Genomic DNA, 13,122 nt, shown 5'->3' on the forward strand with positions numbered 1-13,122 from the left:
GTCTGTAATCAATACAAACTCTCCATCATGTAATAGCCCTGGTAGGTATGAGCTCATTGCTTTCATTTTTTATAACAGTCATACCTCCTTTCTTTGGTAATACCTGAACGGGACTTATCCACGGGCTGTCAAAAATGGGGTATATAATACCTTCTGCCAATAGCTTTACGATCTCTTTTTTCACTACTTCCTACATTGTTGGATTCAATCTTCTTTGCGGCTAGGCTATTGGCTTGTAGATATCCTCCATGAGGATTCTGTGTGTACAAATAGCCTGACTAATCCCTTTAATATATTCTACAATCCACCCCAAGGCTCCTTTGTGTGCTTTCAATACTTTAATCAAACTATTTTCTTGTTCTGCAGTAGGAGAAGAAGAAATAATTATTGGAAATAATTCTTGCTCAAGATAAACATATTTCAAATGAGAAGGGAGAGTTTTGAGTTCAACTTTTGATTGAACTTTTTCGGATTTCATCTCTTCTTCTTCTGAATCTTTGTCCAATATTTCAGCTTCTCTTCTGATGGTGGGATCGTCGTCCTGTGTGGTGCTTGATTTGATCAAGCATCTTTCCATTGAATCTGGAATTAATTGATCATCTTTGAATTCATCTGTAAGATAATTAATCATGTCAATTGAAAAACATGAAGATGATGTTTCATCTCCTGAATATCTTAGTATCTTTTGCATATCAAATATGATTCTTTCTACATCAACTCTTAAAATTAATTGTCCTTGATGAACATCTATAATTGCTCTTCTTGTAGCAAGAAATGGTCTACCTAAATTTTTTGATTCATTAGGAAATTCTTTCATTTCAAGCACTATAAAATCTACAGGGAAAACAAACTTATCTACTCTTACGAGTACATTTTCAATTATTCCCTTAGGTTTCCTAGTACTTTGATCTACAAACTGAAGAGAAACACTTGTGTCTTTTATTTCACCAAGATCTAACTTTTTAAAGATAGAAAATGACATCAAATTTATTGAAGCTCCAGAATCACAAAGTGCTTTTTCAAAATATACTCCTCCCATAGTGCATAGAATTGTAAAACTTCCTGGATTACCAAATTTTTGTGGTAGCTTATTTTGAAGTATAGCACTGCATTTTTCCATAAGCATTACCACATAAACGTCTTCTAATTTTCTTTTACTTGACAAAATTTCCTTTAAAAATTTGGCATATGAAGACATTTGTAACAAAGCATCGGGAAAAGGAATATTGATGTGAATTTGTTTTAAAATTTCCAAAAATTTTGCAAATTGGTTGTCAAGCTTTTCTCTTTTTATTTTTTGTGTAAAGGGAATAGTCATAGGGAGAGGAGTCAATTTTTCAATATTTTCTTCTTCTTTTTTCTTGACTTCTTTCTCTTCTGATGGTTCAGAGGGTGTTTCAACATTCTTACCCTTGTCTACCTGTTGTTCTGTTCGGTTTGCATAGGGTTCATCCAACTCCTTACCTGACCGTAAGGTGATTGCCTTAAATTGCTCCTTTGGATTTTTCTCTGTATTACTTGGTAAGGGACCTTGAATCTTTTCTGACACAAGATTTTCTAGTTGGCTCAACTGAATTTCTAAATTTTTAAGGGTAGAAGTCTGACTCTCCATCTTTTCATCAGTGGCCTTAATGTACTTGTACATAAGGTCATCAAGACTTGGATGAGCTTGTTGAGGCCTTTGTTAATATGGGGCTGCTTGCTGATAAGGTTTAAAATTCAATTGCCCTCGATTTTGATTCTGATATCCGGGCAGACCTTGTACAGGTTGTTTCTGAAAGTTTTGAGAGTTCTCGGCACCATTTGGATTGCTCCATTAAAATCCTGGATGTTTGTGTGCCATTGGACTTCCAAAAAGGTAATATTTGTAGCCGATAACATTAACTTGTTCATCATTTTGATGGAATTCTTGGCATTCATGGTTTAGATGATTTCCTCCACATATGTCACAAACTTCAGACTGATTTGGTTTTGTGTATTCACCTGAAAAGATTCAAATTTTGTGCCAAAGAAACAATCTGTTGTGTTAGTGTATTTAAAGCATCTGCCTGATTTACTGTAGCAGCCTTCTTGATAATTATATGCTCAGATGGCCATTGGATGGCATTCTTAGAAATTTCATTCAACAATTGCAATTCTTCTTATGTGGTTTTTCCCATTACTGAACTTCTTGCAGCTGCATCTATCACATTTTTTTATGAGGGTTTTAGCTCGTGATAAAAAATATACAATTGCATTGTTCAGGAATATCGTAGTGTGGACATTTTCTTAACATTGCTTTTAACCTTTTCCAAGCTTGATAAACGGACTCTGTGTCAATCTGCAAGAAATTAGATATGTCTTGTCTTAACTTTGTGGTTTTAGCAGGGGAAAAGTATTTATTTAAAAATTTCTAAGTCATTTGGTCCCATGTGGTAATTGATCCTTCAGGCAATCTTCGCAACCAAGTCTTAGCATCTCCTTTTAAAGAAAAAGGAAACAACCTTAACTTAATTGCTTCAGGGGATACTCCATTATACTTAGCAGTTTCAACTAGTTCTAGAAAATCAATTAGATGATTATGTGGATCTTCACTTGAATCTCCAGTAAAGATACAAGATTGTTGGATCGTTTTAATCAGGCCAGTCCTGATTTCAAAGTTGTTGGCTGCCACTGGGGGCTTCTGACACTAGATTCACAGTTGAAGTGGTCTGGTCTAGCATAATCCCTTAGGATTCTGTTTGCTGGTATTGGCGCCACTTTATCAAATTGATCCTCTATTTGGACTGGTGGTGGTACTTCGCGTGGGTTGATATTTTCTACTTCCTAATTCTCGATTCCTTCACAAGCTATTGTTTGAGAAGACGTCTATCCTTTCCTGCGCGATCGAAGAGATCTTTCAATTTCAGGATCGTAACTTGCCAACTCTTTTGAAGAAAAGCGGGTGATAAACTATTTAAAATTCATAAAGTAAAGAAAATTAGTTCCTAAAATAATAATAGCAATAAACAATAATAATAATAACAACAATAATAAAAGATTGCAAAGAAGATAAAAAAATAGGCATTAAAGGGGAAAAAATATTAGTACAATAATTTTATTATTTATAGATAATAGTAATATTATACCACACTTAAAATAAAATAGATATATAAAAATGACGCATCATGTAAACTGTGACAAGAAAATATAATATCATTCAAAGTATTAGTATTAATACTCGTAATAGTATCTAACATTACAATGATAATATATAAAATGGCAATTAATAGTGTGTGAGACTGTGAAAGTATTGATTATAGTATATTTGTTTTTGGTTAGTAAAGTACTGATAATAGTTTAATTAGATATACTAAGGGATTTAATAAAAATAGTTGGTCGTAACTATAATGAGAAGGAAAAATATTATAATAAGTTCTCAAATTAGTAATACAATATTTAATCTGAAGTAGATGTTATGCCAATCCCAGGCAACGACGCCAAAAATTTGACGAGGCCAATGCGTATAAGATTTTGCTACTCGTACTCTGTCAAATTCTAGTATAGTTTATGATATCGTCCCACATAGATTTATATTTAAATTGAGTTGGGAATCATTGAATTCACTCGATAGCGTGATAATAATAAAATCTTAGCTTCTACATATATTTCTCTTAGGAATAACTATTTAGTACTAATACAATTATATTTTGCTCACTAAGAAATAATCAATTAATAACACTCTGCGAGGTTATGTAAATCAGTTGATATATGACTCGTGATGATTAAACTGAAATAATTTTCTTGCCTGAATTGTGCTAAAAGATAGAAAAAACCTCTTGCGATTACTTTTTACTAAAAATCAATAATCTTGCCAACTACAACTCCTCGTAAGAATTAGAATGGAAGTAAGCAAGATTACAGACTTGGAATGATAGCTTAAAAAGAATTACTCTCACTCTATTATTTTACCCAATAGTTATCGTATATTAATTTTGCTTCGTAAGAATTATAAAATTGACATACAAGTAACTTTGGAGAATAAATAGATAGAAGTGATAATAATTTATTAAAACTAATATTTCAGCACAATATCGAAATATAATTACAACGTTTCAGGTCAAGCATGTAGTAAAATTGAGATTAATATTATAACGATATCGAGCTTCATCAACTATCCCAACAAAAGAGATTACTCCATTATGGAGTCTTTAAATCTCACAAATAAAGAAATTCTTAAAATACTATCAACACTCTTAGAAAATTCAAGAATTACAAGAGGAAAGTGAAAGAGATAAAGAAAGAAGTAAAGAACAAGCTAGAGAAAAGTTGCTAATTAGGCACATATGTGTGACGACTCGGCCAGTCGTCTCATGAGTTACTGCTTCATTTTTCCCATTTCTACTTTTTATGCTTTATTTATCCGTGGTATGTGGTATCGGGTCGGTCAGATCGAATCCGGAATGATTTTTGTAAGGTTTGAGACACTTAGTCTCTTTTAAGGAAGCTTAAGTTGGAAAAGTCAACCGGATGTTGACTTATATGTTAGAGGGCTCAGATATGAGTTCCGATGGTTCGGCTAGCTTCAGGAGGTGATTATGACTTAGGAGCGTGATCAGAATGAGTTTTGGAGGTTCGTAGTAGACTTAGGCTTGAATTGACAAAGTTGATATTTTGGCGATTTCAGGTTGATAGGTGAGATTTTGATATAGGGGTCGGAATGGAATTTCGAGAGTTGCAGTAGTTCCATTGTGTCATTTGGGATCTGTGTGCAAAATTTCAAGTCATTCGGACATGGTTTGGTTGGGTTTTTGATCAAAAGCGTAATTTTGAAGATTTTAGAAACTTAAGCTTGAGTCCGATGTGTTTTGGTTGATTTGTTGTTGTTTGAGGTGTTTTGATGATTGATACAAGCTTGAATTAGTTTTTAAGATATGTTGGTGCCTTTGGTTGAGGTCCCGGGGGCCTTGGGTGAGTTTCGGATGGTCAATTGGACTATTTCATGCCTTGGAGAAGTTGTAGAATTGCAGGTTCAGCTGTTGTAGATATTCCTTCTCTGCGATCGCGTAGGGGTTCCTGCGATCACATAGAAGCTTTTGAGGGGGCAGTCCATTTGTTCTTCGTGTTCGTGAAGGTTGAGTTTCTATTGCATAGAGTGGTGAAGTTGTTAATCGAGAACGCGTAGTGAAGGCCGTGTTCGCGTAGAGTTAAGTGGACTTGGGGTCTTGGCTTGAATTTGTTCATTAAGAACGCGGTAGGAAGTCCGCGATCGCGTAGAGTTTGTTTCCTGGGCATCGCGTTCGCAGGGTGTTTTATGCGTTCGCATAGAGTAATTTTTGGGAGCTGAGAATTTGTGCTTGGCGATCGCGAAGGATTTCCCGTGATCGCAATGAAGGAAATAGGCTTGGGCAGAAGGTTTAAAAGGTCGTCTTGTCCGTGAATGTGGGGTTTATTTCCTCCATTGTCGTCGTTTTTGGAGCTTTTTGAAGGAGATTGAAGAGGGATTCAAGGGAAATCACTTGGAGGTAAGATTCTTGGACTTAAAACTCGATTCTAGTGTGAATTCCACCTAAATAATCATAGAAATTAAGCCAAAAATTGGAGAACAAGGGCTTGAAATTGGAGACCTAAAATTTGGGATTTGAAAGGTCATTTATGGATGGATTTTGATGTTTTTGATATGTATGAACTCGTGGGGAGATAAGACATCCATTGATGCAAAATTTTTTGAATTCCGAGTCGTGGGCCAGGGGGTCAGGTTTTGGTAATTTCGGGATTTATGTTGTAAATTGATTATTTTCTTGGGCTTCGTTCCCTTAGCATATTTTGACGTCCTTATTATGATTTTGGAAAGATTCGACGCGAGTGGAGGCTGATTCAAGGGTCAAAGTCATCGCGAGCTAGAGATTTGATCGGTTCGAGGTGAGTAAATGATTGTAAATGATGTTCTTAGGGTTTGAAACCCCAGATTTGCACATCATAGTGCTATATTGAAGTGATGTACATGCTGGATGACGAGCATGGGATCGTGCACTATTGGGGATTGTGACTTAGTCCATCCCGAATGACTATTTTACTGCGTATTTGACTGAAATCTATTTGCTATTATCATGATTTGGGCTGAATGCCATAATTGGGCCTTGTGCCAACTGTATGAACCCTTCGGGAATTTTTACTGGTATTTCCTCACTGATTTGACTTTATACTTGAACTCGGTCATGTTATTTTTCACTATTTTCGTACTCAGCCATGTTTACTCAGTTTTAATACTTAAATGGTATTTTTAAATGATGTTTGGGCTGAGAAACACTATTTTACTATTACCCAAGTGGCTTGTGAGGATTTTTGACTGAGTGAGGCCGAGGGCCTATGTTGTAAGAAAATATTTGATATTGATTATGAGGCCGAGGGCCTGAGATATGTACGCCATGAGGTGGCTTGATTGATATGAGGTCGAGGGCCTAGTGATGATGCCACGAGGTGGCTTGATATTGTTTTTGGGCCGTAAGGGGTCCCTCCAGGAGTCTGTACACCCCTAGTGAGCGCGGGTACCCATTGTGATGTGAGATTGAGCCCAAGGGGCTGGTATTGTGATCTGAGATTTGAGCCCGAGGGTCTAGTACTGTTCTGAGATGTTGCCGAGGGGCGGATTTGTTGATATTGTGCTCGAGGGGTGAGCCTTTATGTATTTACTTTTTCATAGTTGACTGTAAATTACCTGCTTAAGTATTGAAAAAGGATTTTCATGAAAACACATTTGAGTTAAAGGATTTTACCTATCTTTCACTGATTTCCTGATTTTAAATGGTTTTAATGCTTCATTATAGAATGCTTTGTGCCTTACGTGATTTCTTGCTTTCACTCTTTATTTACATTTGTTACTCACTAAGTTGGAGTACTCACTTTACTCCCTACACCCCTGTGTGCAGATTCAGACATTGCTGATCCTGCTAGTGCGAGTTGAGAGCTCCCGGCGGACATTCGGAGTTCACGAGGTAGTTGTTTGACGTCCGCAGACCCATGTTTCTTCCTCTTTATCTTTTCTATCTTTTATCAGATGTTTATAATGGTTTGTAGACTCTTCAGACTTATATTAGGTTATATAGATGCTCATGACTAGTGACACCCTGGTATCGGGTTGTGTTGGGTTGTTCTTTAGCTTATTTATGATATTGTTTGCTACTTTGGATTATTTTATCATGTTTTGACTATTTCTAAATGTTTAATTGTTAATAACTTGGAAAATGGGAAGTGTCGGCTGGCCTTGTCTTCATGAGAGGCGCCATCACGACCGAGTCCGGGTTTAGGGTCGTGACAAGTTGTTATTAGAGCCTAGGTTACATAGGTCTTACGCGTCATGAGCAGGTTTAGTAGAGTCTCGTGGATCGGTACGGAGACATCTATATTTATCCTCGAGAGGCTGAAGAACCTTTAGGAAAAACTTTATATTCTTGAAATTCTTGTCGTGCGAATTTGTTGATCCGAGTACTAAACTTTTGTTGTTCTATTCTCTCACAGATGGTGAGGACACAAGCTATCGGTCAGGATAGACGACCACTGGTACCACTGGTTGTGGCCACCAAAGGCCGAGGATGCGGTCATGGTCGTGGTAGGGGTAGAGCAGCTAGGGCAGCACCTGCAGATCCCTCAGCTGCCCTAGTTCAAGATCAGGTCCCAGTTACGGACGCTCCTGCAGCACCAGCTCAGGCACCAGCTGTGCCCATTGTGATTTCGAGTCTTCAGGAGTCCTTGGCTCAGATCTTATCAGTTTGCACTGACCTAGCTCAGGCGGTTTCAACCACTATAGTTGTAGCTACTTCTCAGGTCGGGGGAGGCAATCAAACTCCCGCCGCTTGCACACCTGAGCAGGTCGTGCAGGGACTTCAGACGCCAGGGGCACATCAAGCCCTGCTAGTTGCAGCTGCTCAGGACTATGTAGTTTCTGCTATGCCTGAGGATGAGCAACATAGATTGGAGAGGTTTGGTAGACTGCAGCCTCCGACCTTTAGTGGTGTAGAGGGCGAGGATGCCTAGGGTTTCTTAGATAAGTGCCAGAGGATGCTTCGTACAGCAGGTATTCTGGAGACCAGCAGGGTCACTTTCACTACTTATCAGTTTTTGGGAGCTGCCTTTACTTGGTGGGTGGCTTTTGAGAGGTGTAGGCCTGTTGGTGCAGCACTCCTTACCTGGCAGCAGTTCTCCGTTCTCTTCCTAGAGAAGTATGTGTCGTAGTCCCATAGAGAGGAACTGCGTAAAGAGTTTGAGTGGTCGCGTCAGGGAGAGATGACTGTGGCGCAGTACGAGATGAGGTTCTCCGAGTTAGATCGTCATGTTATTTGGATGGTTCCGATAGATAGAGAGAGGATTAGGAGGTTTTTTGATGGCCTCACTTATCAGCTTTGTATTCTCATGAACAGGGAGAGGGTGATTAGTGCTACTTTCGAGGAGGTTGTGGATATTTCCCGTGGGATTGAGTCTGTTCGTCACTAGGAGCGAGATGAGAGGGAGGCTAAGAGGCCTCAAGGATTTGGTAGTTACAGTAGTACTCCTTTGAAGGGACAGTTTCAACACGGCAGAGGCCATCCATTCGGGCATGATCAGCCAGCTCGCCCAGGTTATCATGGGGCTTCATCGGGTTATGGTTCTCACAGTTCTCATCAGGGCCAGTCATCATTTAGTGCCCTTCTAGCTTAGAGTTTCATCCCATGCTCCATCGGTTCAGGGCTCTTCTATGCCAGGTACATCTGCTAGTCACTCTGGTGCGAGGGGATCCCTTCAGTCCCCTTCTCCATCACCTGGGAGTTGTTATGAGTGTTGTGAGATGGGTCATATGTGGAGGTAGTGCCCTCGTCATCTTGCGAGTTCATCTTAGCAGAGGGGTCAGTCATCGGCTTCAGCGCCAACTACTTCACCACCACCTGCCCAGCCAGCTAGGGGTAGAGGTCAGTCAGCTAGGGGTCACCCTAGAGGGGGAGGTCGATCAGGTAGCAGTCAGGCCCATTTCTACGCACTTCTAGGCAGACCCGATGCTATTGCTTCAGATGCTGTTATTACAGATATTGTTTCAGTCTGCCACATAGATGCCTCTGTATTATTTGATCCCGGTTCCACCTTTTCTTATGTGTCATCATACTTTGCTCGTTATTTGGGTATGCCCCGTGAGTTTCTTGCTTCACCTGTTCATCTATCTACCCCAGTGGGGTGATACTATAGTTATAGACCGTGTGTACAGGTCGTGTGTGGTGACTATTGGAGGTCTGGTGACCCGTGTGGATGTTTTATTATTGTCTATGGTGGATTTCGATGTCATTTTGGGCATGGATTGGCTATCTCCGTGTTGTGCTATTCTGGACTGTCATGCTAAGACAGTCACATTGGCTATACCAGGTGTGCCACGGATCGAGTGGCGAGGTGTGACTAATTATGTTCCCAGTAGAGTGATCTCTTTCTTGAAAGCCCAGCATATGGTTGGGAAGGGTTGTCTTTCGTATCTAGCCTTTGTGAGGGATGTCGGTGTTGAGACTCCCAGTATTGACTCTGTTCCAGTTGTGAGGGATTTCCTGATGTGTTTCCTACAGACCTGGCCGACATGCCACCGGACAGGGATATTGATTTTGGTATTGACCTGGTGTCGGGCACTCAGCCCATTTCTATTCTATCGTATCATATGGCACCAGCGGAGTTGAAGGAGTTGAAGGAGCAGCTTCAGGAACTCCTTGATAAAGGGTTCATTCGGCCTAGTGTGTCACCTTGGGGTGCGCCAGTTCTCTTTGTGAAGAAGAAAAATGGCACTATGAGGATGTGCATTGATTATAGGCAATTGAACAAGGTAACAATTAAGAACAAGTATCATTTGCCTCGCATTGATGATTTATTCGACCAGCTTCAGGGAGCGAGAGTGTTCTCCAAGATTGATCTCCATTCAAGTTATCACCATTTGAAGATCAGGGACTCGAATATTCTTAAGACAGCTTTCAGGACCAGATATGGTCATTATGAGTTCTTGGTGATGTCTTTTGGGTTTGTAGACATGTGATTTTTGACCCTCCCCAAGATCTTTTATATATTAGCGTAAAATATTTAATTTAGGCATAATATAGATATTTTAAGTAATTTTGGCTCTTTTACTCTATTTTATTACAAGAAAACAAAATCACAAAAATAGGTTCATTTATGTTTTGTAGTCATTTTTAATTAAAAAAATCTTAAAAATATATACAACAATAGTATCGTATTTTTATTTTAATATGATATTTTGAAAATACCAAAAATAGATTTGTTTTAATGGTTAGTTTTATTATAATAATTATTTAAATAGTAGGAATGATTAACAAATGGGTGCGTATTTTTAATCTCATTCGCGGCAAAAGAATAGAGCTTGGGCTCGAGCAACCCATCTTTAGGCCTAATTTTGGACCTAGCCCACAATTGTCAAGACCATAATTCTTAGGCCCATACCCCCTAACCTAAAACCCTACCACTAACCTAGACCTATATATATTAAACAAAGCCTAAAACTAAAGGGGGGATCAGATAGAGGGGGAGGAGAATGACAAAAAGCAACAACAAAAGCTGCGCATAAAGGAAAAAGAAAGCTAAGAAAAGCTGCGCGCAAAACGATCCACCCCTCGGATCGTCTCCTTCACATCCCCCCACCCAAATGACCACTGAACTTCAGCCCTCACCTTAACCAACACCTTCCTCAATAAAAAATCAAAAAAAGAGTGTCGAAGACCCCCTATTGAATCCTAAGCAGCGACACCCACGAGCAGCTACTACTGTTGTTGCATGTTGTCGCAGTTCCGGTGAGCTAGAGGCCTGGACGTAATTCCGTTTCCGGTCAGAGGTCCGTCGAGGTCCGGTGCGTCGAGGTCCGTCCATGGTTCGTCGCGTTTTTGAGTTCAACGCTACCTCGCCATTAATATTCTGATTCACTTTTGAGGTTTGGTTCCTCAATTTCTCGTACTCTGTTTTGCTTAATAGTGTACTTCCGTCAACTTTGTCATTCTCTGTTGCATGAAATGTTTGGATTTATTTGTTTGAATTAGCCTCAGTATGAATATGCAATTGCAGGGCCGTTTTCTCCCTGATGCAATCTTTAGATCTTAAGTGTTGAATATTTCGCGTATCTGTATGAGGAAATGTTCTTTTAAATATATATGCTTTGGTTTCGTCTCTCTTGGGTGTTAGTTGAAAAAAATGCAAAGATAATTAGTAGTAATATGTTCGAAAAATATGGTTTGTTGATAGTATAAGATATGGGTTTGATGTGTTGAAATTATGTCATAACAGCGGAACTAGAGCTTGTTTTAAAGGCAGAGGTCTTGGCATAAGGAAGTTTCAATTGACATTCTTTTGGTTTGCCCAAATAGTGGAGTTATAAATACGCAGTCCATACATAGTGTACATCTTAATACACTTGATATATGTATGAGTGTGGAGCATTGAGAATACTTTCATTTTGACAAGAATGAAAAAAGTTAAAGCTGTCATTTTGTCATTGGTGAAAATACCATGTTGGAGTTAAAGGAAATCAATTGTCCTGTTAGTTTCGCAAGTTTCCTTCATAATAGATACTTTTGTACGTTGGCTGAGTGCCCATTTTCGTTTGCACATTGAACCTTGTCGCTTTCAAGCGCTTAACCAAGTTTGACAGTAATATCTTTTGCAGTGCAGAGTATCAACCTTTTCGTTTATTTCATCTTATGTTGCTTATTTGTATCGCTTATAATACATAGTTATATCCCATTCTCTGTAAATGCCTATGGCATCAGGCGGAGAAGTAACAAGTTGAATTGTCATATGACTGAGCTCCCAAATGAAACGAAGTTGTTCATAAGTATGAAACAAGTTTTATTTACTTTAGTTAATTTTATGTCCATTTGCTTAATTATCATAGCTACGGGTACGGTTCCCTTGACGTAGTTGTGATGCTTGAATTCTAAAACTCGGGTGTGCATTTATGAGACCCGAATCCAAACTTCAACGAAGTCGAAATGTGTTGACAACCGCGGGTGCATTGATTGCGGCGGGGTTCAAAACGCGTTTTCACGACATCGTCATTCTTATAAAATCAATAATGATAGAAAAGAGGTTCACAAATTAAGATGAGCCTCACCGAACAAAAATAAATAAATGTGGGGCCCTCAATAAATGATTATTAAAATGATTAGAATTTGGGAGGGTCATTTAGCGAACTTCACGACCTTCCCCAAAATAATATTACGTCAGAATCTTTAGGCGCGGTTTTAATTAAATTACCTTCTTAAACTCGGGTGCGCATTGATGCGACCCAAATCCAAATCTCGACGAAGTCGAAATGTGTTGACAATCACGGGTCCATTGATTGCGACGTGGTCCGAGACACGTTTTCACAACGTTGCAATTCTTATTAAAAAATAATAATAATAATAATAATAATAATAATAATAATAATAATAATAATAATAATAATAATAATAATAATAATAATAATAAGGAAAGCGGTTTAAAATTAAAAAGCACATAAGCTAGAATGTGTATTAAAATCAGATAAAATCAAATACAACAGTTAAGCGACCGTGCTAGAACCACAAAGCTCGGGAATGCCTAACACCTTCTCCCGGGTTAACAGAATTCCTTACCCGGTTTTCTGGTTCGCGGACTGTTAACAGAGTCATAAATTTCCTCGGTTCGGGATTCAATCAGTGACTTGGGACACCATTAATCTCTCAAGTGGCGACTCTGAATTAATTAATAATTAAATTCTGCTCCGATTGTCCTTTAAATGGAAAAACTCCTTTACCCCCCATGCTGGGGTGGAGGTGGTAAAAAAGGAGGTGTGACAGCTCTGGCGACTCTGCTGGGACCGAACCCAGAATCTCTGGTTCAGGGTTCAGAATTCGAGCTTAGATGAATTGTTGTATTTGATTGTATCTGATTTTGCTACATGTTTTATGCTGAATGTGCTAAATGTTACCGCTTTGATATTATCTGAACTATATATAAACTGTGCTGACACCCTTCTCTCTTCACCTCCGGGGATGTGCTTACTGGTTGAGACTCCCTATTCTGTTAGTGTCATACCTTTAAATAAGAGAGAGACCGGACAAGTTACGAAGCCGGATGGCCTTTTGGTTCCTGGTAAGTTGCCCCTTCCTCGGCTTGATTTGTCCGCTCGGGTAC

General features: G+C 39.0%; 1 protein-coding gene and 1 non-coding gene across 2 annotated transcripts; one reads left to right on the forward strand and one right to left on the reverse strand.

Moving 5' to 3' along the window:
* Window positions 1-220: 220 nt before the first annotated feature.
* Window positions 221-1,612, reverse strand: LOC104212649 (uncharacterized). Its single transcript, XM_070159422.1, has one exon. It carries the CDS (start codon window positions 1,610-1,612, stop codon window positions 221-223), a length of 1,392 nt encoding a protein of 463 aa, XP_070015523.1.
* Window positions 1,613-2,246: 634 nt separating this feature from the next.
* LOC138880559 (small nucleolar RNA R71) lies at window positions 2,247-2,353 on the forward strand. The gene has a single exon (XR_011403293.1). It is a non-coding gene; the product is annotated as a small nucleolar RNA R71 (small nucleolar RNA).
* The last annotated feature ends 10,769 nt before the right edge of the window (window positions 2,354-13,122 follow it).

Source organism: Nicotiana sylvestris, chromosome 10 (genome assembly GCF_000393655.2).
Source record: "Nicotiana sylvestris chromosome 10, ASM39365v2, whole genome shotgun sequence".
Classification (NCBI taxonomy): domain Eukaryota; kingdom Viridiplantae; phylum Streptophyta; class Magnoliopsida; order Solanales; family Solanaceae; genus Nicotiana; species Nicotiana sylvestris.